Below are 27,515 nucleotides of genomic sequence, written 5' to 3'. Positions count from 1 at the left end.
AAAATAATAAAAAATAATTTAATAATATTAAAGATTAAACATAATATATTATATAAATTCTTAAAAATAAAAAAAAATAAAACCATATAAAAATAATATATTATATATTAAACATAATATATTATAACAATATTTTATATAAATAATAACTTAGTAACTAATAAGCTAAGTATATGTCAATTTAGTTTCTTGCAGCCTAACTCTTGAAAAGCAAGAGTTCATTTACAAAAAGGATGAATCACAGGGTTGGTAGTTTCTTGTGCCTTTTTCTTCCATTCCATTGCATTTTTCTTCAATTTCATACCCCTGCAACTAGCTATTTGCCTAGTAAAATTCACAATCAATACCCTTGCAACACCTGGAATAAAGGAAAAAGAATATTTAGTTAATTAAGGCACGTAAAATGCCCATCGTATCATAAAATAACTAATGCTGTCACTTTTACAATTCAGAATATCATTAGATAAGCACTAAATATACTATATATAAAGCAAAAAATTTGAAGTCCCTTACCTCATAAGCACTCATGTCAGTGAATAGTGAATAGTACCTGCAAAAGACATATTAGAGTTTACATTTAAAACAAAACTTGGAGTTGATCTTCAATGTTGTATGAGATGATATTTTTTGGAGTCTATTTCCCCTCTATTTTAAAAAGAAATTAAAAAAAATGGAGTCTCGATGTAATTTAAGGAAACTGCATAATTTACTTTTTATTTTTTATTATCGTTTTGTCTTCTGCCCATTTCTATTTCACCTCCTTTGCAGTAATTAAACCAATTACTGCAACAATATAGCATATTTTACATCAGAGAAAAATCAAGAAGCAAAAATAAGTCATATCATTTGTGGTAGAAAAATAAATCAGGGAGCAAAAATGCATAAAGTTATCAGTGAACAAGCATATATTTTCTTATTTCTCTCGCTATGAAATGAAAATCGCAAAATGCACGTGTGTGCTTCACATTTATCAGAAAATTGTAACAGGATTAAAGTTTTCTGTGATTGGAGAATAAATAGGAATTTCATAAAGCATATATAAAGGATAAATATCAAACATAGGAAAAGGAGAATGTTTGGGATGAAGGATGCCATCACATACAAACACCTCTATGAGTTTGACAACCTCTCAAAGTTGGACTCAATTTTTTTTTTTCTGAACTTCATCAGTGAACTCCAATTTGGTTCTCCAAATTACTTTCTGAATTTGTAAGTTAATTTAGTTGAATATGAACAATCTTCCAGCACATGTAATTCGTTTAAAACAAAGAGAAGAAAGAAAAAAAAAAAAGCCCAAAGAATTCTCATGAACCACTTGTCCACAATTACTCCTCTGGTTCTCACGGTATGTAGAATAGGCTAGAAAATTTCCTCTGCAAAAAGGATACAAGCTTAGCAAAACAAAAGAAACTAACACAATAGGTTGACTGTCAATTAAGTATTTGTTCCATCTCCCAACATTCAATACAAATGAAGTTTAAATAGTTTATCCCTTAACCCACTGAACCGCTTCTAAAAGCACAAACTATAAAGGCCTGAAGAGTCAACACAAACAATATCTCAGGTATAGCATGTTTAACAATACGGCCAACTTAAGTGGAACATTATCGTCCTATTCAACACAAGCATACAATTTAATGATTAAGAGTGTTTTAATCATCTTTTATTTCTATTTGACCTTTATATTCATTAAACAACAACTTTAACACACATCCATAGTTTGTCTTTTCAGCATCAAAAATTTTTCTATTGTCCACTCTAATTGTTAGCAATTGACTAACTTAGGTGTAAGACCAACTTGCTCTAGCTACCTACCACCTTATTATTTTCATCCTTGTCTGGAAGATAGGGTCTAAATAAATACCCTTCAATATCTACTCTAATTAACTCACTTTTTGCCACGCCAGTTTGTTCATCTCCACTCTTCTTCTACTCTTCATCTCCATCTCCATCAAATTTAACTAGTAAGATCTCTCTCCCTCAACCCAATGATTTGCTGAATGTTGTTTATTGATTCTAATCTTTGGTGCTTGTATGTAAGAGAAATATTGATTGTTTTGTGAATTTAATTTCAGTTGGTACAAAACGGGTGTTGGTTGATGAAATCCCTTATCCATCTAAGATCACTGCTACAGAACAACAGGTGTATGCTGATGTTTTCATCCATGTTAAAAATTGAAGCAGTAAACTTAAGACATGGAGATCCACTTTATCCATGTGAAATTCTATTCAATCGGGGGTTTATTTGAAGCCTGAAGTAGTAACCCACTTGCAGCAGTCCAAAGGAAAACCAGCAGAGCTGGAAGAGAATTATGAGTTCTACGATGCTCTCATTTCTGGTAAGTGTTTATCCATGATAATCCAAAAGTTCTGTGAAATATCTCTTTAATAAGAGGTCATCTAATCATTGAAATAATAAGGATACGGTTTAATGGTTCTGTCAAAACGTTCTTAATGTGGTTTTCAAGGTAATTCTTATGAAGGTTAATAAATTATCAAATATCAATGACAATATAAAAAACCTTATACATTAGTGCATATATTGGTTGGACATAATGATATATTTCTAAATGCTAAGTAATTGTAGTGAATAACAAATGTATGTTTGTATAAAAAACCATTCAATCTCTGGCTAGCACTTTTTCTGAGGAGCTCTCCAAGTGAAATGTACCAACCTTATAACAGCAACAGAAATGAATGAAAAGAGACAACACATAAAGAAACTACAGTAACCCCAAATAATAAGTAACTACACTGAAAGAACGAAACAAACCTTATAATAGCAACCTGATTATGCAATGGTGGGAATTTCGGTGCCACAACAACCAGCACAGCGGTGGCACCACCGTGCATTCTGCACAAACAAAATCCAACAAAAAAATTAAAACTAGAAAAAGGAACAGAAGGAGAAACGGAGAAACACATAACATACGTTCATATTACCAATTAGATTTACCATCAGGTTTGGATCAATTATAAAAAAAGAAGAGATAAGAGGATTTAGGGTTTATTTGGGATCAGGAAGGGGTTCATGAGTTTCAGATTTTGGGATTGGGAAGGAGTTGATGGTTTTGAATTTGGTTTGGAAAACTTGTGAAATATATAAGGAGATAGATAACAGATTTAAGGAAATGAATTTTTAATGGACCAGAGCAGTGCAAAACTGGATCAGATTGGTCCAAACACATATTTTGTCCACCCTTGGGCACGAGAATTCAGCAGTATGTAGCAATAGCTCTACCTAACAATGAACATTTAAGCTAACTTTAACTATTCAGTATTCCCAAATCAATGTTTTAGTTTATTTGTTCTATGTTATTCACAGAAGAAGGCAGAAAAGTATGGATCGAAGATCAATAAACAATGCACATCGTAACTAACCTTATGAATTGAAGAAAAATATTTGTTAACAATAGTTTGAGATTACGACAGTGAGTTCATTAAAAAGGTAAAACGGTGGTGGTCTAAGTAAACTAGGCTCACTAGGCATACAGAGTAACTGCGGCAGACTGTTATCCCTCCACTGTCGGGAGAGGGAAGTCATTCTGACATTCTTGACTACTTCAAAAGCAGACAGTGATAGAAGTAAACCTGTAAGAAGACACTTTACAAATCTCATTCATGGATTGGTTACGTATCAGTATCAAATGGGGCATTGTATACCATGATGCAGAACTTTACACTTGCAACTCTTTATCATAAAATGGCAACTTGTTGAAATGCACATGGCCTCAAAACTCCATAATCGTCATGTTGCCAATCCATCTGTCCAATAAAAATATTTAATTGATTTATGTAAGTCATCATTTGGTAAATACAATGATGTACGGTGGTCTATGAGAACAAACAAACACACACAAACATACACCATTCACACGTGGGTCTAATTTGGGCAAAAGAATTTTCCAAATCACACCTTTGAATAATACTTGTATACAGAAATGAGGTTACAGCTTATCAAAGATTAACAAATATATGAACCCTTCTCAAATACCCGATCAGGCACAAAACAGGTAATGGATCAAAATCCAAGACCACACAAGTGCCTCCTAGCATACTCACATACTCTGAAAGGAAACCAAATGATCTTGATAGTTTTACAATTTAACCTGAGATATAAAAGTAGATAAAAAATGCAACGTCACTAATTTAATGAAGGACAACTAAAGAACTTACTATAGTACCATGGTAGCATGCACCTGAAAACACACACTATCGTGCAACAAATAATTTGAGTTCTGGATGAACATCATTCAGCTTCATCAAGAACTCGTGACATTTAATTGTTGTTCCTTTTGATGTATGTTCAGTGTGTTGTGAAAAATTTGGAAGAATCTTCTCTACATCAAGATCTCTTGACATGTGACAAAGGCATGCTAAGATGGTAGATGTTAATTTTGAGTCCAGAACAACATCCTTATCAGCCATTTGATGAAGCAAGGAAATGACTTTTTCTATCTCTCCCTTTAAACCACAGCCTTTTAGCAAAGAATCAAATACAACACCATCTGGTACATGACCAGACGAGACCATTTTCTCAAAGAGGGACATGGCTTCATCCAACAGCCCAAGTTTTGAGAACCTATTTATTAATATAGAAAAGGTTACGGCATCGGGGATCAAATCCATGTTAAGCATCTCCGATAGCAATTCCTTGGCATGTTTAGTATCTCCCGCTTTGAGGGTTCCATCAATTACTATATTAAAGGAGACAACATCAACATCATGATTCACATTTCTCATTGCTTGAAATAAACTCCTAGCTTGCTCCAGACTATCTTCCCTGCACAAAGATGCCATTAGTGCATTGTATTCAACTACTGTAGGTTTAATCCCAGAATCTTTCATTTTAATAAAAAGTCCTTTTGCAATATTCAGCACCTGCATTTTGCACAGACCAAGAATAAAAACTCTGTAAGTCATTGAATTGGGAGAAAATCCAGAGTCTACAGCATTTTTCCAGAGTCCCAACGCCTTAATAAGTTTCCGAACACTTAGATAACCCTCGATCAAAACATTATAAGTTACTATGTTACCTAGGAACCCCATTTCAACCATAGTAGAATGGACCCTCACAGCATCACGAAGATGTCCTTCCTTGCAAAGTCCCTGAATTAAATAATTAAAAGTGAAGACATCCGGCTTCATATGGAACTTGTCGCTCACCAACAAATTCCAAAGATCCATCGCCTCATCAACTTTGCCAGCTCCACATAGTCCTTTCATCAACGTATTATAAGTTACCACATCAGGCTTCTTCCCCTTCTTCGCCATCATTTCCACAATCCCAAATGCATCCTCCACACGATCCTCCTTACAAAATCCATTCACAACAACGTTGTATGTGAAAGTACTTGGCTCCTCCCCCTTCTGCTCCATCAAATCCAACACCTTAATGGCATCCTCCGCCCTCCCATTCTTGCAAAGCCCATCTGCCAAAACCGAGTAAGTAACAACATCCGGCCGAATTCCTCGTGCCGTCATGTCCTTCAACATGTCAGACGCCTCTCGCCACCGTCCAATCTTGCTAAGACCATGCATCAAACAACTATATGTAACCACATTGGGACTAACCTTCTTCCTTTTCATATCATCAAACAGTTCAATCCCCCTCTCAACATCACCCTTGCCACAAAAGACACTGATTAGAGAACTATACAGAAACACATCAGCTTTCAAACCCTCCCTCTCCATCTCCTCCAACAAAACCAACCCCTCACAAACTTGATCATTCTTACAAAGACAATCAATCAAAACACTATATGTCACCAAATTGGGTTTGCTCTCCCCAACCTTCATTGCATCAAACAAAACCCTAGCTTCCACCAATCTTTTAGCTTTACACAATCCAGTTATAAGGGTATTGTAAGTAACATTATCAGGAGCCACATAATCACTATTTTTCTTCATTTGAGACAACAAATCCATTGCCTTGTCGAATTGACCACTCCGGCAAAAACCCTTCAACACGAGGTTCATGTTATAGACGTGAGCCCGAAAGCCGCGTTTTATCATTAGGCCAAGGACTCCAACAGCAAAACTTGGGTGATGGGTGTTGACGAAGCTTTCTATTAACACGGTGAGAGAAGTGTGCCAGGGCGAAACGCACGCGGAAGCCATCTTGCGGTAAACCGACACAACGACGTCGTATTGTCGTGCCTTGCGTAGGTCGTCGATGAGAGAGTTGCATGCTGGTTCGGAGGGTGTCGAATTGGGGTCGTTGATGGTGCGGTGAAAGGAGGAAACGACGTCGGATAGAGAGTGAGGAGTGTGGGAGATTGAAGCAGAAGCTAAAACGTGGAAGCGATAAACGGTGAAAGAAGATGAAATTGGGGGAAGAGGAGGGTTGATGAGGCGTTTGAGGATCATTGCTTTAGGGATTTGTAATTTGTTCTGAGCTTTGGAAAGTGGTAAAGAATTTGCATAGCTGAGCAACTTGAAGTCCCACACTATTACGAACTTAGTAAAATTAGTATAAAGATATGGTCATTTCAAAGTATGCTGAATTCAATTATTATACCTTTATTGTTTGATTATTCTTATATTGAGTTTTGTACATTAGAGTATCATTATAGATATCTTACTCTCAGATTATCAATCAAACACACAACTTAATATAACATAATATAGTTCAAGGTCTACTCTTTCACTACAAAAAATCATCTTAGTTTTACATGGGTTATCTTAATTCAAGAAAAAAATTACTTTCAAATTATAATTATAAAGTTTAAAGAAAACGTTATATACTACTTCATAATTATACAATAATATAGGTTTTTTTAATTTTTAATCTATTAGAATTTCTTTTACATATTATATACCTTTGTTTTTTTCTGTATCACTTTATAACAACAATCACGTTTGCTTCATTTAACCTAAGTTGATTTGTAAAATACATTTCGGAGAGTAACACATTTTGATGGAATATTTACTATATCTAAGAATATAAGTTTAAAATCTAAATATAAGACTTTTCACTATATTGCATTAATATAATATAAAATTTAAAACTCTAAATTTTAAACAAAACTGTACGATCATATAAAAACTTCTATTTTGAAAACATCAAATTCAGGATAGTTTTTTTTATGTCTTTTTTTATTTTCACTATATCTCACTTTTTTCAACGATCAATAAGAATTTTGTTATTTTTCTTCTTTTTGAAATGTGTGACTTCCAATACACTCCTTCACATCGAAATATATACATATATACATTTTGTAGGGTGGTTCGTTAGTAGTCCGATATCATATAAAACAGAATGTCTAAAAAATTTCATTAAAATAGTTTTTTTAAACAAAGACTATGATACCATGTTAGAAGTAAAGTTTAAGTTTAATTTAACCCCACAAAATCGACTTATAAGAAAAAGTTTGCACTCCAGTTATGAACTTGTCTTATTTCTAATCGACGTGGGACTTCCAACAGGTGATTTTGATACATCAACAATTTAAAAACAGATTAATTAAAAAATAAGTCTTATAAAATTATTCTCATAATTGAAATTACAAAAAGTATGGTAAAAAAACGCATTTAGATTTTTTGCAACTTAAATCACCTAATAAAGAAGCTATAACCTAATAAAAATTTTAACATTTTAATTATGTTTCACATGTTTTTATTTTTTATTAAATTCAAATAACTTTATTTTTTATTCTTTTCATCTTATTGTTTCCTCTAGCACACTTGCTTATGATAAAATGTACGTTTGATTCCATGAAGATCGAAACCAATGGAATAAAAGAAGAAGCAACACTCTTTCTAGATTCATATGGATAAATTCCTTGTTATCATAACCACTCTTTTTTATTTTATCATTTTTACCATCTTTTTGTCATCTTAAAAGCAGAACACACAAACAAGTCACAAAAATGCTTAACAAATATGGACAAAAACACGTACATAAGCCTTGCCATCGTTATTTACGAAACTACCCCGGGTGAAACTACCACAATACCCTTACAATTTTTTTCTTCCACCATAGCCGGCCACTTGGACTCCTTTGGAGTCTCAGAAATATGAGTCAAATGCCTTAGATTGACCTTTTCCTTTCTTTGTGATCTGCAACAATAATAGAAAATATACATTTAAATAAATAAATAAATAAGAAACAGATATTTTTTTATACATATGTTTAGTTATATTTAATAGATTCATATGATGAAATCGAAAATAATTTAAATATATATTTCTCGTTCAACTTTTCAAAACATTTTCTGAAAATAAAATGTGACATAAAATAGAACAATATATACTTTTATATAATAAAATAATAAGTAATATTTAATTGCAAAAATATACTTGCAATATTCAAGAATGAAAAAAATAATCAACCACTTCACTAGTGGTCATATCATATATTTAACTTATAATTCAATTCAATGTCGTCATGCTAATTAAATACATTTTTAGTACAAGTGAAATTAAAATTTGTTCTCCTTAAAAAAATTATATAAAAATGGTTTCTTACTTCATTACTGCATGAAGTATATTCTCTAGAACCAATAATGATAATTAAAGATGTATTTCATATATTAATAAAATATGGATTTCAGTATCTCAATTTCGAATGTAAGTTAAGAAGTAAAAATATTTTTATAGCATTAGTTTAAACTAACTAAAATGTTGAACATTTTTTTTGCTTGTTTTTTATATTCGAAGGTCTATCTTAATTTAATAATGATTACTGGTTAGTTGAATAGTAATTAATTGTTGAAGGAATGTCCATCATCATTATTAAATCCATAAACCAAACAACTTTCAACTTTAAGTCTTGGGAATATTAGAAAAATAAAAGGCAGGGGAAAAAACTTTATTGTTTATTCTGTCAAACCAAAAAGAGAACAATTAACAATTTAAACATATTGAATGCACAAGAATTTATGCCTCGTTGATGGGACCAAAGTAAAGGCACACACACAAGCAATGAAGTAATGAGCACAGAGAAAAGGTAGAAGAGAAGAAGAAGAAGCAGACACCACTCTTCCATGGCCAAAATCATTGGCAAAAGCAGAAGAAAAACAACTCAAGTATGTCACAAAATGGTTCATCATGTCAACCTTAACTGCAACCTGTTCCATAGGGTGTCGTTTCTTGGTCGTTTCATCTGGGACAGGATTTTTCTCTGCTCTCTCGGAACCCCTTCACCTGCTCCTTACCTCAGACTGCCCCTCCGTAGCAACCCTTCGACGGCCACCGTGCACGGCGGCTCCTCCCTGCATGGACACCCCATCACCACCCCATCTGACTCTGACTCCGATTTGGTCAACCTCAAGATCAGTTTGCTTGGTGATTGCCATATTGGAAAAACCAGTTTTGTGGTACTTGTTTTCATGGTTTAATATATATTCTTTGTTCCTTGCTTCTGTTTCACTTTTCATTCATCTGAAATGTGTATCAGTCCTTTTTCCTTGGTGGTTATTGCCATATTGGAAAAACTAGCTTTTCTTCATTTTTTTCATTCATCTAAAATGGGTATTAGTTGTTTATGCCTGGTGATTACATATTGAAAAAAAAAAGTTTTAAGTTTGGTGAGTAATTATACTTCTTGGAAAAAACCAGTTTTGAGTTCTGATTTAATTTCTTCTAAGCTTTTATTTCAGTTATGCAGTGTTGGTTGTCTTTCTATCTTTCATTAGGACTAAACATTGACACTTAGGTTTATGTTTTAAGTATAAGGTTTGTTTGTCACTAAAATTTATGTGGCCCCAGAAACTTGGGTGGAAAAAGATTTTTTTTTTTTTTTGTCATCAATCTACTTCTTTTTTTTCATTTCTTGTTTTAATATATACTAATTTTTTTCAGATCAAGTATGTGGGTGATGAGCAAGAAAAGAGGAGCTTGCAGATGAAGGGACTGAATCTGATGGACAAAACTTTATCAGTTCAAGGAGCTAGAATTTCTTTTAGTATTTGGGATGTTGCAGGTGTTCAACTTTGAACTTTTTATTGAATTTTCAAGGCTTTTCCGGGCTTATAAGTGAAGTTTTGATGGTGAATTATTTTTTCTGGTGTGTGTATGCAGGTGACACAGGTTCTGTTCATCAAATTCCAATGGCGTGCAAAGATTCAGTTGCAATTTTGATCATGTTTGATCTCACCAATCGTTGCACACTGAACAGGTAGCTGTTTCCTTCATGAACTGTGGAAACATTTTGACAGAAAAAATGCAGAGATATTTTTTACCTTTTTGTGTTTACTTTGTGATGTCTTTTGCAGTGTTGTGGGGTGGTACAGTAAGGCTAGAAAGTGGAACCAGGTACAAAAATTCAATTTCACATGGTCAATTATTTTGAAATTACATGAATTCATTGTGTGTGGTACAGATAATTAATACCTTTAACTGCTTAAAGTTGGTTTCAAATTCTTTTCACATGGAATAGTACACAGAAAAGGACAAGCCACATGCATGATTTTCACAAAGGTTTAATGACCCTTATGATTTAGCATAAACTGAGACCAAACAGAGAACATATCAGTGATTGTTTTGTGTGCTAAAATAGGAAATGAGTTTATTATAAGGTGGTTTAGTAATTGAAAAATGATAATTTAACCTAATTTATTTATTTATTTTTAATTTAGTATTTCAATGATCAGGATATTTTTTTTATTCTTTTTAGTGATGTGATGTGATAATCTAATGATGATTGTGAGTTAATTTGTTTGATAAAAAAAGTTGTGAATTTGATTTTTTTACTGATAATTTGAAGAAATAAAATTGATTTGATAGATTGGACTTCTCCGATTAATAAAGATTAGTAACTAACATTTGTTCGATAAAAAAAAAAAAAGAAAAGAAGTAATGATCTTAATTTTATTTATTGCAGACTGCGATTCCCATTCTGATTGGAACCAAATTTGATGACTTTGTTAGACTTCCCCCTGATGTGCAATGGACAATTGTAACACAGGTAAATGATTATTGTTATGTAGAAGATTTCAAACATGTTTTGAAAATACTATTTTGTTTTGTTTTGTTTTGAACATTTCTTTTCTTTACATTGATTGATGAGAGATTGAAGCGTGTTTTGATTGACTTTGAGTCTTGGTTTTGAATCTTGGCCCTTTTGTTTACCAAATTGTTTAAAGGATGATTAGTGATTAAATATGGATTAGTGATGTTTGAAGTTTGATTACCCACAGGCTAGGGCATATGCAAGGGCAATGAAAGCTACCCTTTTCTTCTCAAGTGCAACCCACAATATAAATGTGAACAAAATCTTCAAGTTTATCATGGCCAAACTCTTTAATTTGCCATGGAAAGTGGAACGAAATCTCACACTTGGAGAGCCCACAATTGACTTCTGATATGTACTTCACATTTATATGTAAATAGCAGGACAAAGAAAATAACATTTTAAAGGGAAAAAAAATCATATTGACTAAATTTTGTTTCGTAAAGTTTATTACCTAGGAACTTGTTCAAAATTTAAATATGAGTAAGTTTTGTTTTGAGTAGAAAAATGAGAAAATTTTATTGGTCTATAAGAAAGAAGATCTATAACATGTTCCAAGGTTATTCGATTGTCTCTAGACTGAGATCAAGTTAGTCGAATCACAATTATCATTTAGATTACTATGTTATTAAATAAAAAGAGTTGTGTCATTAGCAATTATAATTTTTGTTTGAGGATATGATAATAAACGGTTTGATCCAATCATTAGTATCAGAATAATGTTGAAAGTTCTAACTTAAGATTTATAATTAAGAATAAACCTGTTTAGTAAATCAAATTTAATTAAGAATCAATATACTAAAACCAGATTTAATTAAAATTTAATTATATAATATATATTATTATTATCTTTAATCTTTTTCTTAATAAAATCATTCTTATTCTCTTTAATCTTTTCTTTAAGACACAGATGATACCGTTCCAATGAATCAAATTCAATTTTCTCATTAAGTTTTAAATCTCAACTTAAATCTATTTATTGTTCAAAAATGCAAGTGTAAGCGTTAAAACAATTTATAATTATTCAGTATTTCAAAATAACTCGAAGCAATTCTAAAGTAGTTTAATTTAATTCATCTTTTAAAAAAATCAAATACTTCTAAAACAATTTTTAAAGCTCATCAGTTCGTTTCTACCAAATTCCAAATGCCTTCTTATGATGTATAGTTCATATTATATTTTTTTAATTACTTTTTATAATCTATTTTGTTCAAAACTTAAATAGTATTAAAAATACAAATGTCCGCTTTAGAACATGTGCTCCATTCCAGTTTTGTTCTTAAAAATTACCTTATAGGGTGGTAGGAGAAAAGAATATTTAAACTGTCTTAGATCTTGACTTTAATGGATGTGAGACTATTGGATGCGGTAGAAACATAAGTCCACAGTCGAGGTCTAAGGAGAATAATGAATCATTCTCAATGGAAGGCTTAAGGGACTGATGATTCCATTAAAGAGAATGACAAATCATCCTCAATGAAGGGTTTAAGGGGCTGATGGTTCCGTTATCGATCCTACGGTAGTCGTCGATGTTTCGATCTCAAATTTGATGATAAAATCGTTGTTAATCACTATACATTTGAGATATTGTCTGCTTTATAGCGTTTTAGTAATTTTATTTTTATTCGAAACAAATAAATATTGATGAATCTCATAAATATTGAACTTGGTAAGAAAAAAGATTTAAAAATTGAAAAAGAAGATTCTTTGCATAAAATCGTTGTCAATTACCATACATCTGAAGTATTATATGCTTTAAAGTGTGTGTGTGCTCCATCATGGTTTTGTTCTTGCAAGACATCTCAGTGGGTGGAAGGAAGTGAGACTTAGACTTTAACTTCTAAACAATGTGAGACTATTGAGTATGGTAAAAACAAGACTTATAAACAATTTATTTCCTAACGTATACCTTTAATAACCTTGGATTGTTTGCCCTATTAATGGGTTATATTAAAACAATTTTCACAAAAAGCAAAGGTACTTGTGAGTGACCTACAAGCATTATGCTAAGTCATTACTACCGACGATGACATTTATCTTATTCCCACCTATGAAAAAAATGCCATGAAATGAAAAGCCTTCGAAGAGAACTAAGGACATAAATGCAGTAGTTAGAGTGAACTAAGGAAATAAAGATCTGGAAATTAAAGGGTTACCTCTCCAAAATCTTCTTTTACATGAAATCAGTATGCAACAAAGTGTTTAACACTACTATTAGCTAAATTTTATTGGACATCTAATCATTTTATAAATCTCACTTAAAAACGTAGTGATTGCTAATATCACTTCACTATTACCAAATAGAAATCCAATTACGGAAAAACTATCTTTTAAGGGAAAAGTATTACGAAAAAACTATGCAAAAAGAAGGAAAGAACATGGAAAAAGAGAGTACAAAGTATAACACGATTTCATTTTGATAATTATAATTGGAAACTCAAGGATTCAAATATAAATTAGCCCCGTTTATTATGTTCTAAACATCACATACAAGGAACTCTTGTATATAAATTCTTCTTCTATGTTCTTGAGCGTTAGAAGAAGTTGTTCCACTATCTTGTCCTAAAGCTTAGGAGTGCAAAATCAGACAAGCTCGACCCATTTTGATTTGTCTCATTCTTGGTTCGCTAAAAATGGACCAGTCCCCTATCCAGTCTTTGGTTCGTCAAAAATAGGTCGGATCGGGCTGTTGGACAAAAACGGGCTAGCAATTGTAGCCCATCCTGCTACAAGATGGACTAACAAGCTGGTTGGTCCCTTTTTTATTATTTATAATTTTTTAATTCTTAAAAATCGTTTATATATATATAAAAGTATATTTAATCATATAATTCTAAACTTTTAATTGAATAATTAATATTTTTAATTAGATAAATTAAAATACTTGTTGCATTTATATGCTAAATTACTATATTATAACTAAAAGTTAGAACTTAATTTGTAAGTATCAATGATTTAAATTACAATATTATTCCATATTTACATCTTTAAAAACAATATAATATAGAAACGTTCATATTTTAAATTATTTTTATTTTAATTTTTTAATTATAAAAAAATGGACTAATGGATTGACCTGCCTCTTACCCCAATTTGGCGAGTTGAAAATTTTAACCCGACCCACCTTTTTCTTGACGGGTCAAAGTATAAGGCCTGACCATTTTTTACACCCATTATCAAACTTTTTTGGTAGTTCGTTTTATAAGAGCTAGTTTTTGGCATTGGGTAAGGCTTTTCCTTTTGTTGTATTATTACAATATATAAAAAGATAAACATCATTCCAACAATAATTACAAAGGTGTAATTTTTTAATGAATGAACATAAAGAGAGTAGATAACAAAAATTCAAGATTTTCCTTAAGATACAACTCTACTTGAATCTAGTACAATGTTAAAGGGCAAAATTGTTTGATTTGGAATTAAGAGATAATTTGTTTGACGGGAATATTCCATAAAGTATAATTAAGAGATAGTACTTAGACTTTTCACGTAACAATCTTATAGGAACCATTATAATTGTCAAAACGGGTCACCCGATCTGGTCCAGTCCACCGAAGTTTAGTCTCTCAGTGAATCAATCCAACCCGGCTTATTTATTTGCGAGTCCAGAAAATTGTAACCTAGCCTGGCCCACCACAGGTTGATGGGTTAAACGAGTTGACTCACTTATTTTTAAAAAATATTTTTTTTAATCCTAAAAATAATTAAATTATAATTATAATTAAAATGTAAATAAAGTTAAGTCTTAAAAGACTTTGAGGCACATGTATACGTTTATAAATTAATGAAATGGTTTCATGCTTGTATCTTCATTTAATGTGCCATGCCATATGTGATGATTTACTATCCTAAATAATTTATCTACTGTATAATTTTATGCGTCTTTACCCTCTTTTTTATACTATCACCACAATTATGGCTGGAATTTTTCTGAAAATTACAAGAAGAAAATTATGTTGTCCATAAATGACAAAGAAATTTCGGTTTTGTTTGCTGAAGGAGCTCATTGCATCTATAATAAATGATCTACAATGATCCAGCTTATAATTATAAATACATATGTTAACCATTAATACTCCATTAATTTAACAAAACTATCCAACAATGAGTTCCCAAAACGAAGACAAAATGTAATCGTCTAAAAAGAGTTACGTGATGATGCACATCCAAAAATATACAAAAAGCACACAAGACACATTCAAATATAATCCAAATTACTATCCAACTATAATATTAGAGTCTTGAAAAGATAAATCCAGAACATTCTGATTTCTTGAAGCATCTTCTTTGTCTCCATCTACAATAAAAAAAAAGAATGTTAACTAACAGTATTGAAATGCTAAGTAATAAATAATTAAATTAATTTTACAAGACTAATAATAATGTTACCTGTTAGTTCAAAACCATGCAACCAATTTTGAGTTAAAATGAGTGCCTCAACATTCTCGAGAAGAATGGAAGAACAATATTTGGTTAGCACACGAGAACCAAGACTAAAGGCAGACTCACTAGCAACGACAATGATTGGAATGGTAAGCACATCACAAGCCATTTTAGACAAATTTGGATATCGATCTTGACGATTCTTCCAATAGCTCAATACATCCAACTTATCAAAAAACTTTGAATCAAGATTTCCTTCATCTAAATAAAGATCCAATTCAGACCTTCCAGTGTCATTAACATGTTAGCTCAAATAATCAACATATTCCTGAGACAATATTAAAAATAATTAATATGCGATTCATAAATAAGAAATAAAATTAGCGTCATAAGATTTATACAAAAAGTGAATTGAGTGTCAATTTAAGGAGAGATAACATTACTTCTTTTTTACAAAAAATGGGACTAAATTGAAACTAAAAAAAAAATAGAGACCAAATTAAATCATTTTGACATGTGACATAACTGGAAAGAAACATGTGTAAAAAATTAAAAAAAAATTAAAAAATTTAAAAAAATTTAAAAAAATTTAAAAAATTATAAATTGACACATGACGTTGATTTTAACACCGTTTAGTCAAAATTAATGACACTAACCAAATTGAGTCATTTTTACAAAAACAATGACCAAATTGAGACAACAAAAAATGGGAGGACTAATTTGACACTACTTGACAAATACAATGACCAAGCAAGTAATTTAACCTAAAATTAATTTTTTTTTTTGAAAAGGACCTCTAGATCAAGATCATATCACTACACCTCATATTATAGACGGTGGCGAAACTTGACAAAAAATATAGGGGTGTCAAATTAAATTTTTTTATATATAATGTATATTTCAATTTCAATCTATGTGTTTTCCAATCATAATATTTTTTTCTCTTCGCAAACTTTCATAACAACTTATATGGTGAAAAAATTTTATAGTTAGAAAAATGGTTAAATAAATAAAATAGTTAAATTTAAAGAAACGATCTATTAAATAATAAAATTGATAAAATAATTATTTTAATTTAAAAAACATTAAAGGGTAAAATAAAAAAAATATGGATAATATTTTTTTTTATATATAGGTATAAATATTGTTAAAACTTAGGAGAAATCAAATGAAATTTAAAAAAAGGTATGCATGTTAATTAAGTTCCTTGTATGCGTAAGTTTATGTTTCTTAAAACGTGAATATCAAAATAAGGATTATCAAGATATGAATAGAAATATAGAAGAAAAAAAAAGAAGTTGGTAGTTTGGCTTAAACTTTGAACCGCGTACAGGGAGAAAAGAGGAAAACAATTGAGAAGAAGATTCAATTCTATTGAAGGAAAATGGTTGGTCAGAGAATAAGATACAGCATTTTTGTTTTGACTTTTTTAACATATGTGAGGAAAATCTATTTACATCTAGTTTTATTTATTATTTAAATTTTAAAAATAAAACGAACATAAAAATAACATTTTAAAATAAACATTTTAAACATTTTCTTAAATTCTGGACCACCTATTGGTCACATATATCATATTAGCCATTAATGTCTCATGTCACCAAACGAGGACCATCATAGGACCTAAAACGATATTCTCGGTGTAGGGTTTGAGATATGTTACCTTTATTAATTAATCTTTTAACAAAAACATTATTATATTTTTATTTAATTTTTCATTCAAATAAATAATTCATACAATAATTTCTTTAGGTATCTGGTGTATCAATTTTTCAATAATCAATACAGTTAATTGAATGATGTGGTTCCACTTACTAAAATATTTATTAATTTTCTCAATTTTGAAAAATATTTTAAAACTTACTTATTTTAAATAGAGAAAAAAAAATAGTGTTTTAAAGTTATCAAATAATTTATTAAATTAGGGATGAGTTATTCTGCACAGAACATTCCTCTCTTTTATTTTTAATTATTAGAGTTTTACGCGGTGTAAATTATGCTGTTCATCTTATGCTATATTTTGAAATATTTTTAATCAAATTTTATGTAATATAAAAATAACCTTATTTTGAATGTGTTAACTGATATAGTTTTAAATCATAAAATAACATAAATAGTTCAATGGTTCAAATAAGGAGCGTAATAAAAATATTAAAAACAATTTTATCATCTATTAATATCATTTTTAAAATTATTTTTAAATAATAAACACACTTAGTAAATGATATAATGATTAAAATTAACAAGATCCTGTATAAAATCTAAATGATAATAAAGTAAAATCAAAATTTTATATATCACCATATATATTTGTCTTATGCAAGAGAATGGCAAATTTAAGAAATCTCTCGTATATATTAAAGGATAAAGTAATAAACTCTATCTTATAAATAGAAGATAGAAATATAACAATACATTATCCGGTATAAAAAAAGACAAATAATAAACTTAATATATATTTTTCTAATAAGAAGAATAAATGTAAAAAAAGTTAAAACAGTTTTTGAAAACATTTCAGTTACAAAAGAATAACATAGGCATATATTATGCTTATGTAACAAGTAAATACTACTTATATGATCAAATAAAATTTTAATTAAAAAAACTAAAAACCAATTAAAGTGACATACCCAAATATTACTTGTTTGAATAAAAATGGAAGTGCTTTTTAAAAAAATTATCCTCCAAAAATGTAAAATTTTTCCTAGTAAAATAACTCTAAAATTTACTTTTACCTTATGCAAAGCTATAATAACTAATACTGGTTAATAAAAATGTAATCATGTGTGTTTGTTAACCTAGTAGTCTATGAATTTATTAACACTATCTTAATAAATCATGATTAATTTTAATAAAAAATTAGTCCAAATATATTTTTCTAACTCAAATATTCTATAATTTGTGTAAAAGTTAATTTCATTATTTGCCTCCAATCATAAACCTGAAAATCGTGTCACCAATTCTGTTTCTTCCACCAACCTTACCTTCCCAAACCATTTTTCCAAAATTGAAAGAAAAGTTTTTTATATTTCAAATAAAAATAAAAAAGAAACAAAAATTATATACCAACATTGCTTATGTGGCATAACGTATAACAAAAAAAAAAACAATTATTCAGTTAAAGGGCAATAAATCGATAATCATCAGCATTAACAACAGGTTGGTGACTCTGTGCAAGACAATAACCTTCAAACAAATTCCGCGAAACGTCCAACGCACCTTTCATTCAAACCAAGTTTCAGATCCGTCGCCTTCAAATTCAGATCTGTTTCGTTCATTTTCTCTCTCTCGATCATCCCCAGGTTAGTTCCTGCTTCCTGAAAATTAGAATTAATTTCTATAATCAATGTTTCATGATGGGTATGATCAAAAGCCCCTGTATATCCTAAAGATTGCATTTTTATGGAATTTTTCCTGTTTGACTTGCACGAGGTAATTTTAGCTCAAATGGGTGTTTATATCTCTCAGCTTCTATCAAAGTAGTGATCTTTTTATTCAGCTTCACGCTTGGTGACTATGAGCTGATTTTGGGCCGATTAAAAATGGCAGTACAGAACAAACCTTGAATGTGTTTTTACCTATTCTTGTTTTGCAAAGGAAAGTTTTCATTGATTTCTCTTATTATTTTTAAGTGTTACAGCAGTTTTGGGGCTTACCGTGATAATAGGCAGTTGAGGGGTTGGTTACTTTTTCAATCAATTTCAATCTAAATTTTAAGGAGTTGTTTTATTTTCCTCTATGCGTTCTCACCGGTTTGTATTGTAATATGGTTTTGTTTAGATTTAGTCACCTACCAAGAAATTCTGACTTCTTGAACTGTACAGGTAAAGTTCTAGTCTTTAGTTTAATCCAAGCCATACTATAGAGTGGGTATCTGAGAGCTGTGGAGCTGGTTCTTTTTTTGGACCGAAATAAATAGAGCCTACTTTTATTTTCTCTGTATCAGTGGGTTCCCACTTGAAGGTTTGATCATAGAGGCAGGTCCTGTGCCTGAACAGCAGTCCATGCACTAGCTGTGTTATGCACTGAAGTGTACTTATGTTGTTGGATTTGGTAAAAAGTGATGATATTAAACATGAGTTGGATGGAAGAGTACTTACATGGATAATAGGAGATGGTACAGAGTGAATTGGATTCAGAGAATGGTGTCACAGAGGTTGATGATGTTGGCCGTGAAAGCCTAGGTCTGGGCATTCGTAGAGAACTTTCCTTTTCACGCTGGTGTGATGATGATGGAAACATCCATTTGGATCAGGAATTAGGTAATGGAGATGTTAGTTTAGATGAGGGCTATGATTTTGAGTTACCTATTCCTCAAAAAAATGAGCTGCAGAGCAGAGCATTAGACAGAGAGAGATTCTTTCACCCAAAGTTTCAGCAGAGGAGTATGCAAACAAACGGTATTGGTACCATGGATGATGATTTTGTTCACCGGAGAGGGAATGCACCTGAGAAATATGCATCTTTTGACATTGAGGACAAGTCTGAAGGAGGAACAAATGGAGTTGATTCCTACATTTCTGTGGATGTTGATGAATCATTTGATAAAAGCTCCCAGAATCCTATTCTTTTAGCAAATATCTTGAAGACATTGTTTTTGATACTTATGTGGTACACTTTCAGTCTCTTTTTGACAGTGTAAGTTCCTTGTTTACCCTTTTTCATTGCTGGTGTATTTATCCTGTTTAGTGTTTCTGATGCAAGTTCTTTTTTCCTCCGTTTCTTATTCTAAAATATATTGAACAGGTATAATAAAAGTCTTTTGGGAGATCATATGGGAAAGTTCCCAGCTCCTTTTTTAATGAATACTATCCACTTCACAATGCAAGCTGTTTTCTCAAGATTTATCACCTGGTTTTGGTCTCATAGGTTTGAGACTAAAGTTGTCATTTCTTGGAGGGATTACGTTTTGAGAGGTAAATTTGCGGTTCCTGTATCTAATTCTTGTTATAATAGGTTTTAACTCTCCCCACCACTTTATTATGTAGAAAAGGTATGTATTGCTGTATCTTCTAAATACATTTTGGGGACTGTTATAACTTATAAATCCGGAATGACTTCAGTTATCTTTACATCGCTGGTTTTGATTTAAAATCATTTGTTGTTTTTCTGTGGTGATAACTGTTCTCAAGATAGGAATTATTTTTCTAATTTCTTTTGTACTTGAATCTCCAGGTTCTAGTAGTAGTTTGGTCCAAACTAATAAATTTTTGTAGCTTGGAATAAAGGCAGACTCAAACATAGACACTTTCATGTTTGTAGGTTGAGTGTCTGTTTATATGGTGAGACAAATTAGCTCAACTTATCACATTTTTCTACTAAAAAATTAAAACATATGGCGCTTAATTTTGTGGAGCTACTCCCGTATTTCTGTTTGTCAATATGGGAGCTTAGCTATGTTCCAGCAAACAGCAATTATTGTTATTTGCTGCTCTGAGTATGCACAAATTTGCTAGCAATATGAATTGATAACTCCTAGGATGATTGACTGTGCCATTTTTTCTGTTATTCTTTTTTATTTGTTTTTTTTTGCTGACATTATACCTTGAATCACACATTTTCTGCAAATTTCTCATCACTTATTACATTAACTTTTATATCAACTAATGCCACAGATGGACTTTGCCTTTAACAGTTGTACCAACTGCTTTTGGAACTGCAATGGATGTTAACTTGAGCAATGCATCTCTAGTTTTCATTTCTGTCACGTTTGCTACAATGGTTTGTGACATTTCTCTTTTCATGAACAATGATATATATATATATATATATATATATATATATATATATATATATATATATATATATATATATATATGTGTGTGTGTGTGTGTGTGTGTGTGTGTGTGTGTGTGTGTGTGTGTGTTAATTTAATTCTATTTTGCTTCGTAGTGTTCAGTAGATTTGATTCTACATTGTACCTCGTTTTAATGGAAGCAAAGTAACTATTCTTCTTATTGACCTTTCCTTTTCTCTTGCAGTGTAAATCTGCTGCTCCAATTTTTCTCCTTCTGTTTGCTTTTGCTTTAAGGTGTGTTCCAGTCATTTTGCCTTCATAATCACTCTGATTATATGATTCTTGTGATTGCTTTAAATGTTAAACATACTAAAATTTAAGCAGCTGCATCAACAAGATAGTTTGTGGGCTTTCTTTATTAATGAAAACACACTTTTTATCATGAAATCTTGCATAATCTTGAAGGCATTAGGTATGTGCTTTCATTAATCATTACTTTCAGCAATAGTTATTTATTCCATGAGGTGGAATTCTTTTAGAATTGACATGCTAGCAATTATTTCAATTAACATTTTATTTTCTACTTTCGGTTATACTTTTTCATGCTGCTTTCTTTCTCTCTCAAATGATTGCATGTTTGGTTATGCATCCTGTAGGTGATATATATTCATTTCTACCTGTTTTTTGACATCTGTTTGTAAATTTTGGTTGGAAGGTTGGAGACACCAAGCTTTAGACTCTCAGGCATCATCTTAATCATTTCTTTTGGCATACTATTAACAGGTATTATATCTTCCTTCACTTTTTGTGATAGTAATATGATAAATACCCCCCTATTATTAAATTTTTAAGGGATAAAGGGAAGGCTATTGGGATAAAGCTGATGAGAGCTGGCACAGATTGGTAAGGGATGTTAGGTAGGATGTGTGGCTCCAAAGTGACTGCTTGTGCATGGGGTGTGGTAGCAGGGAGGTGGCATTTCAAGTACATTCTGTAGGGTAGGATACATAAATGTACTGATGAGGGGATTGAGGGGTTAAGCAAGAATCGAGTGGTAAGATTTGGGAGGAAGGAGATATATTGAAGAACCTCTGTTTGTGTTTCCCTTTTACATTTCTGGTATCTATCATAATGTGCTATTTTTATATGCGTTTATTTTCACAAGCACCTGAGCCAGTTTGGCTGCCTACATGCTCAGTGATAAAGTATAGAGCATGGAAACCTTCTGAGAATAAGCAGCATAGCTATCAAGGGTTTTTCCATCTTTGCTTGTCTTATTGAATATACTTCTGATTCTTTTTTGTTTTGGAGGACTTTTCTTCAATTCCAAAATGAAATAGCATCCAGTAGAAGTTAGGATAGACATTTTATTCTTATAATTTAGTTTGAAGTTTAAACAACAGAAATGTTTTCAGAATCTAAAACAGCCAATAAAATCTTCATAATTTTGTTGGAAATCTCCACCAGTTAAAAGTATTGGTTTATTCTGTTAATGTTTTAGAATTAAACCAAAACTTGTTCAATTGCATTTTATAAGATTTACGAATTTATAGCACATTAAGAATTCAAACCTTCCATCCCTGATTTATTTTGGTGTGGTGCAGTTTCAAAAGAGACTGAGTTTGACTTCTGGGGGTTTGTTCTTGTAATGCTTGCTGCTGTTATGTCTGGGTTTCGTTGGTGTATGACTCAGATCCTTTTACAGGTATCGTATTTGCATTTTCATTTCTGTGTATATTGATATCTACATCTCTTCCTGCTTTTGTCAACCATGTATTCTGATACATTGCTTCATTTTATTGTATTGGAACCTGATTTGCATTCTTGCCATTCGTGTTGAACTGAAAACCAAATTGAAAGAAAGAAGCCTACGGTATGTGCCCTGCATAACTTCATGTCAATAATTTGTTGAGAATATTAATTTTATTAAATTGATATGATATATTGGATGAAATGTTTCGCTTAATTAAATAATTGGTTATTTAAATTTATTTATTTTTTGGTGGTTTTGGTCCATGAATTCATTAATCTGACATTAATTTCTGCCAGTTGACTATGCATTCTTTTTGCCCTTTTTGGCACGTTAATTTATGTGACCAAATAGTGTAAATTGCTGGTTCAGAAAATGGTGCATTATGCCTACGTATTTTAGACATTGAAGCTTTGAAAATAGTAGTTACCATATTCATGTACAATTAATATCTTAGAGCTGCACCATTTTTGGTGGTTTTGGTCCATGAATTCATTAATCTGACATTAATTTCTGCCAGTTGACTATGCATTCTTTTTGCCCTTTTTGGACACATTAATAATTTATGTGACCAAATAGTGTAAATTGCTGGTACAGAAAATGGTGCATTATGCCTACGTATTTTAGACATTGAAGCTTTGAAAATACTAGTTACCATATATTTTAATAGCTATTTTTTTCTATGTAAAAGAAATAATTTTATTGAGATCAAGAGAAATAATTTCAAAGAGTAAAGAGGACAAGCAGTCCTCCTAAACAAAAGAGAAGAAAATATTGAAAAAGAGAAGATTAATGCTGCAGCTCTAAGATATCAATTGTACACCTATTATTGGAGTCTCCTTGCTGGATGGTTGATGATGCATCAACAATGGTGACTTCAACTGTCAGAGGGATATTGCTTCTTTTGAAAGCTTGTACTGCCCTCTCAGTTAGTTTTTCCGTCAGCTCATCAGCTAAATAGTTCTGTTGCTTCACGGTAGATTTTATAATCCAAAATTATATTTACCTTCCATATATTTTAAACCAACTATCTTGTAGACCACATAGATTGCCTACCTTGTTTAACTTGAAATCTGAATTTAATTGCAATCGATATATTTTTCAATCCTGAAATCTTCCATTTTAACACAAGGTTATTGATTATTAAGCTCCTGAAGAAATTAATAAATGTGTTGTAGTTAATAAATAGAAAAGAAGATATGAAACTGTTCATTTAATTAAGCATCAAGAAATTGATTTTTTTTCTTTTAATAAAAGAACATAATAGAATGAATACAAAATACTGGAAGAGGATCAGAAATCCTGGTTAAAGCCAAAAAGGTAAAGGAAAAGACCAAATCGACTAAAGAGATTTAGAGCACTCCAAGCATTGATGTGGGCCTTGAAGTTCTAAAATTATAGAGCCTAGTAATTATTTGAAGACTTAGTAAGGCTAATTTTTTATATTGACATATTCTAGTATTTTCATCTTTTTTAATTCTCACTCTATCTAGCATTGAATCATTTTTCTTTGCTCAAGTTTACTTTCGAGTTAAGATTTTGTAAATGCTGTTCTACTTTAACAAAAGGATTTTATGCTTTTTTCAAATAATTCAGGTCTGAAAAATCCAATTACCCTGATGAGCTATGTAACTCCAGTAATGGCAGTGTCAACTGCCCTTCTTTCCCTGGCTTTAGATCCATGGGATGAATTCCGAGAAAATCAGTACTTTGATAGTTCAGTGCATATTACTCGAAGTTGCTTGCTGATGCTTCTTGGTGGTTCAATTGCCTTTCTTATGGTAAGGCTGTGTGTTCGCTTTTAAGATATGTGTATAGTATTTTATTTCTCTTTCCTCCTAAGACTGAAAGAGATGTCTAACAATTTTATGCTCGTTAGTTATTGTTTAATTTTGCTTGTTACACCTGTCCTGAATAGGCTTTTGTTTACTGTCACATTGCTTAGCTTTAATATTTCTTCACACCTACATTTGGATCCTGATGTTCTTGCAGGTACTAACAGAATATGTTCTGATCTCAGTAACTAGTGCTGTTACAGTGACAATAGCTGGGGTTGTTAAGGAGGCAGTCACCATATTGGTATCAATTATATTTCCATTTGTTGATATTGTTATCCAGTGTCTGTCCCTCCCTCTTATTATTCAATCAAGTATTTCTATACTACCAAGTTCCACTTCTGTGTTGTAAATGTATCAGGATTACTTTTTTGCAGCGTATGCTTTCAAATAGCAATGATATTTATTACAATAGTTGCTGAGCTAAACACTGGGATTCATTTTAATAAAAAGGGGAAAAAATTAGCATTCATGGAACTGTTAGTTATTTGCAAAACAAATTGCATAAGTTTTTCTCTCTTTTATTTACTCTTGTTAGTGCATATAAGACAGAAATTGGTTACCGATCATACAGACAGAAACCTTTAAACAAAGAAGTTTCATATTTTGGTTTGACTCTGATGTTGGAATCCAGCTGTAATATTTTAAATTATTGATTAGAGCTGTCCTTTTTGTTTCTACTCTAGTTAGTTGTTGTACTTTTATTGAATTAGGGAAATTTGTCAATTCGATATTGCAGTATAATTTTTAACATGTTATTTTAACTAGAGCACTAACTGATTCTTGAGTTTCAACATCTGCTCATAATACATAGATTTGCATTTATGCGTATAATGCAACAGATATGTATTGTTCTACATTTCTACTAATAGTGCTGTGTATTGAATGAGTAGATGAATGCATATGTTTGTTTCCCCCTCACATCTGGGTTTTCTGCTTGTACATTTGAACTACTCTTCTGGTTTTATGTTGTTTTTTGTTTTTTTTTTTGTGTGTGTAGGTTGCAGTATTATACTTCCACGATCAATTCACTTGGTTGAAAGCATATGGTCTATTAATTATTATTGTTGGTGTCAGTTTGTTTAATTGGTACAAGTAAGTCATCAATCATAAAGCAGTTAAATCTGCATTCTTCTTGTCTGAACTTTTAATTTATGCTCTGATAACAATAAAATGCATTATTTTCTAAGCTTTCAGCCTCATTGAGGGGAACAATTGAATTGAATAATTATTATAGTCTATATTCCCACTTCAAAAACTTGCAGGGTAGGTAGACATGGCTTAGAGCATAAAGAAGGAAAGATTTTATTACATGATATTTAAAGTTTATTTGCTTGTACTAATAGGTCGCATAGTTGGGAAGTTCAATGCCTTATCATATGTTTAGTACTGAATTTCTCATTTGTAACCAATTTAATACTCAATTTATTATATGTAAAACAATGGATGAAAGTATTTTTTTGATCTAATAATACAACGTCAGAGCTTAAACTACAACCTGCTACTATATATTTCTTCTTATACTCATACTATCTTGTTGCCATACTGGTGTTTCTCTCAAATGTTGTGATATTTCCTCTCAATTTAATGGCAGCCGTTGAGTGGTTTATTCTATTTTTTTTTAAATATCAGATACCTTAAGCTTCGGAAGGGCCATGCTGGTGGAAGTGACATGGCAGAACCTTCAATAGATTCTGCAGCCAAATATGTTATTCTTGAGGAGATGGACGAAGATGTCATCTGAAACCATTAACCAGCAAACAGTTCACAGCCAAAGTAAGCCTTTTCTCAGATGCCAGTTTAATGGCACAAATCGTCACCTAATCTTTTATTCATTCACTAATGAATATATTGTCTTGTCATCCAGAAACATACATGTTTCATGTTATCATAAATGAAAATTGGAATCATGCAAGTTGAAGTTTATATCATAGGGTATTTCCCATTTCTGCAATTTCTAGGAAATATTTAGTGCATGTTAATTATGAAGTATAGATTCTATTTTGTCACTCAAATGTCCATATTTTTGAGAATTTTGCAGAAATTACATTTATGTCTTTATTGATTAAATTATTGGCTAACTATTCACTGAAGCCTGCTTTCATGACTTATATGTATATCGAAGCAATGTTCTCTAGAGACCAAAGGGCACATAATAATCTTCCAGCGACATGCCACTTGTTTTGCTACATTTCATCAAGAGACGCATGTTTATGTTCCCCTTTGGAATTGTGGTGTCCGAGTTCTTTTGAAGTTTCTTTGAGTGAACAAATTCTTGGGATATAATGCCCCTTCCTATGATCAACATCACTTATATTCTGTAAAAATATGTACTCAATCAGTGAAGAGATTTTGACACTGCTTGGTATCAAAGTTCTTTTGAAGTTTGTAAGCCAACAACTTTTTGGGATATAATGCCTTTCTACAATCATCTTCACTTATTCTGTAAAAGTACGTACGGAATCTGTCGAGAGATTTAGACATATGTTGGCAGAACACAGCAGATTGTGATTGATAAAATTTTATCATTTTTGCTTTCTAGTAATGAAATTGTATTTTGATCACATTACCAGAATTTTTGTTGTATATACTAAATCCAGTTCTTTATTTCTTATCAACACAAATTGGTCTTGAATTTGAATTTCATTGTTATGGGAAAGTAACTTAACATCAATTAGACCTTTATGTATTTATTGCAGCATCTATGTAGAGTTCCCTTTTAGGCACCTATAGGACCTCTAGACTTCCTAGTTGGAAGTAAAAGACTATGCATCAGTTAAGCATTCTTGAAATTTGGCCAACAATAGTGTTTACTTACTCTGGGATCCTTGTGTACCACTTGATTCCAATAATGT

The 27,515-nt window shown here is 31.3% G+C and overlaps 3 protein-coding genes across 20 annotated transcripts; 2 read left to right on the top strand and 1 right to left on the bottom strand.

Annotated features, from left to right (window-relative positions):
• Positions 1 to 87: 87 nt before the first annotated feature.
• On the bottom strand, positions 88 to 6,466 carry LOC114188790 (pentatricopeptide repeat-containing protein At4g28010-like). Of its 13 annotated transcripts, XR_003605457.1 has the most exons (6): positions 4,177 to 6,465; positions 3,682 to 3,765; positions 3,493 to 3,591; positions 2,774 to 2,854; positions 514 to 783; positions 88 to 358 (listed from the first exon to the last, which is right to left on the bottom strand). XR_003605457.1 is itself a non-coding variant. In XM_028077435.1 (2 exons), the coding sequence occupies exon 1, from the start codon at positions 6,367 to 6,369 to the stop codon at positions 4,213 to 4,215; it is 2,157 nt and encodes a 718-aa protein (XP_027933236.1). In that variant the 5' UTR covers positions 6,370 to 6,466; the 3' UTR covers positions 1,018 to 3,765; positions 4,185 to 4,212. The 13 variants fall into 13 exon arrangements, 1 of the variants encoding a protein (XP_027933236.1); XR_003605453.1 differs by lacking the exons at positions 88 to 358; positions 514 to 783 and adding an exon at positions 1,018 to 1,373 and having other exon boundaries at positions 3,484 to 3,765; XR_003605452.1 differs by lacking the exons at positions 88 to 358; positions 514 to 783 and adding an exon at positions 1,018 to 1,373 and having other exon boundaries at positions 3,493 to 3,765.
• A 2,385-nt stretch (positions 6,467 to 8,851) lies between these two features.
• On the top strand, positions 8,852 to 11,385 carry LOC114187455 (septum-promoting GTP-binding protein 1-like). The gene is made up of 6 exons (XM_028075716.1): positions 8,852 to 9,320; positions 9,805 to 9,925; positions 10,024 to 10,120; positions 10,218 to 10,257; positions 10,826 to 10,909; positions 11,142 to 11,385. Exons 1-6 carry the CDS (start codon positions 8,988 to 8,990, stop codon positions 11,304 to 11,306), a joined length of 840 nt encoding a protein of 279 aa, XP_027931517.1. The 5' UTR covers positions 8,852 to 8,987; the 3' UTR covers positions 11,307 to 11,385.
• A 7,083-nt stretch (positions 11,386 to 18,468) lies between these two features.
• LOC114187733 (probable sugar phosphate/phosphate translocator At1g06470) lies at positions 18,469 to 27,280 on the top strand. 6 transcript variants are annotated; one of them, XM_028076070.1, is made up of 14 exons: positions 18,479 to 18,640; positions 18,838 to 19,162; positions 19,285 to 19,976; positions 20,085 to 20,254; positions 20,974 to 21,059; positions 21,320 to 21,369; positions 21,791 to 21,858; positions 22,680 to 22,780; positions 22,936 to 22,948; positions 24,422 to 24,606; positions 24,818 to 24,904; positions 25,661 to 25,755; positions 26,293 to 26,436; positions 26,786 to 27,280. In XM_028076070.1, the coding sequence occupies exons 3-13, from the start codon at positions 19,453 to 19,455 to the stop codon at positions 26,402 to 26,404; spliced, it is 1,491 nt and encodes a 496-aa protein (XP_027931871.1). In that variant the 5' UTR covers positions 18,479 to 18,640; positions 18,838 to 19,162; positions 19,285 to 19,452; the 3' UTR covers positions 26,405 to 26,436; positions 26,786 to 27,280. The 6 variants fall into 6 exon arrangements, 5 of the variants coding, with proteins under 5 accessions (XP_027931869.1, XP_027931874.1, XP_027931871.1 ...); XM_028076069.1 differs by having other exon boundaries at positions 18,781 to 19,162; XM_028076068.1 differs by lacking the exon at positions 18,838 to 19,162 and having other exon boundaries at positions 18,469 to 18,640; positions 19,163 to 19,976.
• The last annotated feature ends 235 nt before the right edge of the window (positions 27,281 to 27,515 follow it).

Source organism: Vigna unguiculata, chromosome 6 (assembly GCF_004118075.2).
Source record: "Vigna unguiculata cultivar IT97K-499-35 chromosome 6, ASM411807v1, whole genome shotgun sequence".
Classification (NCBI taxonomy): Eukaryota; Viridiplantae; Streptophyta; class Magnoliopsida; order Fabales; family Fabaceae; genus Vigna; species Vigna unguiculata.
This window is presented reverse-complemented; position numbering and strand designations above follow the sequence as displayed.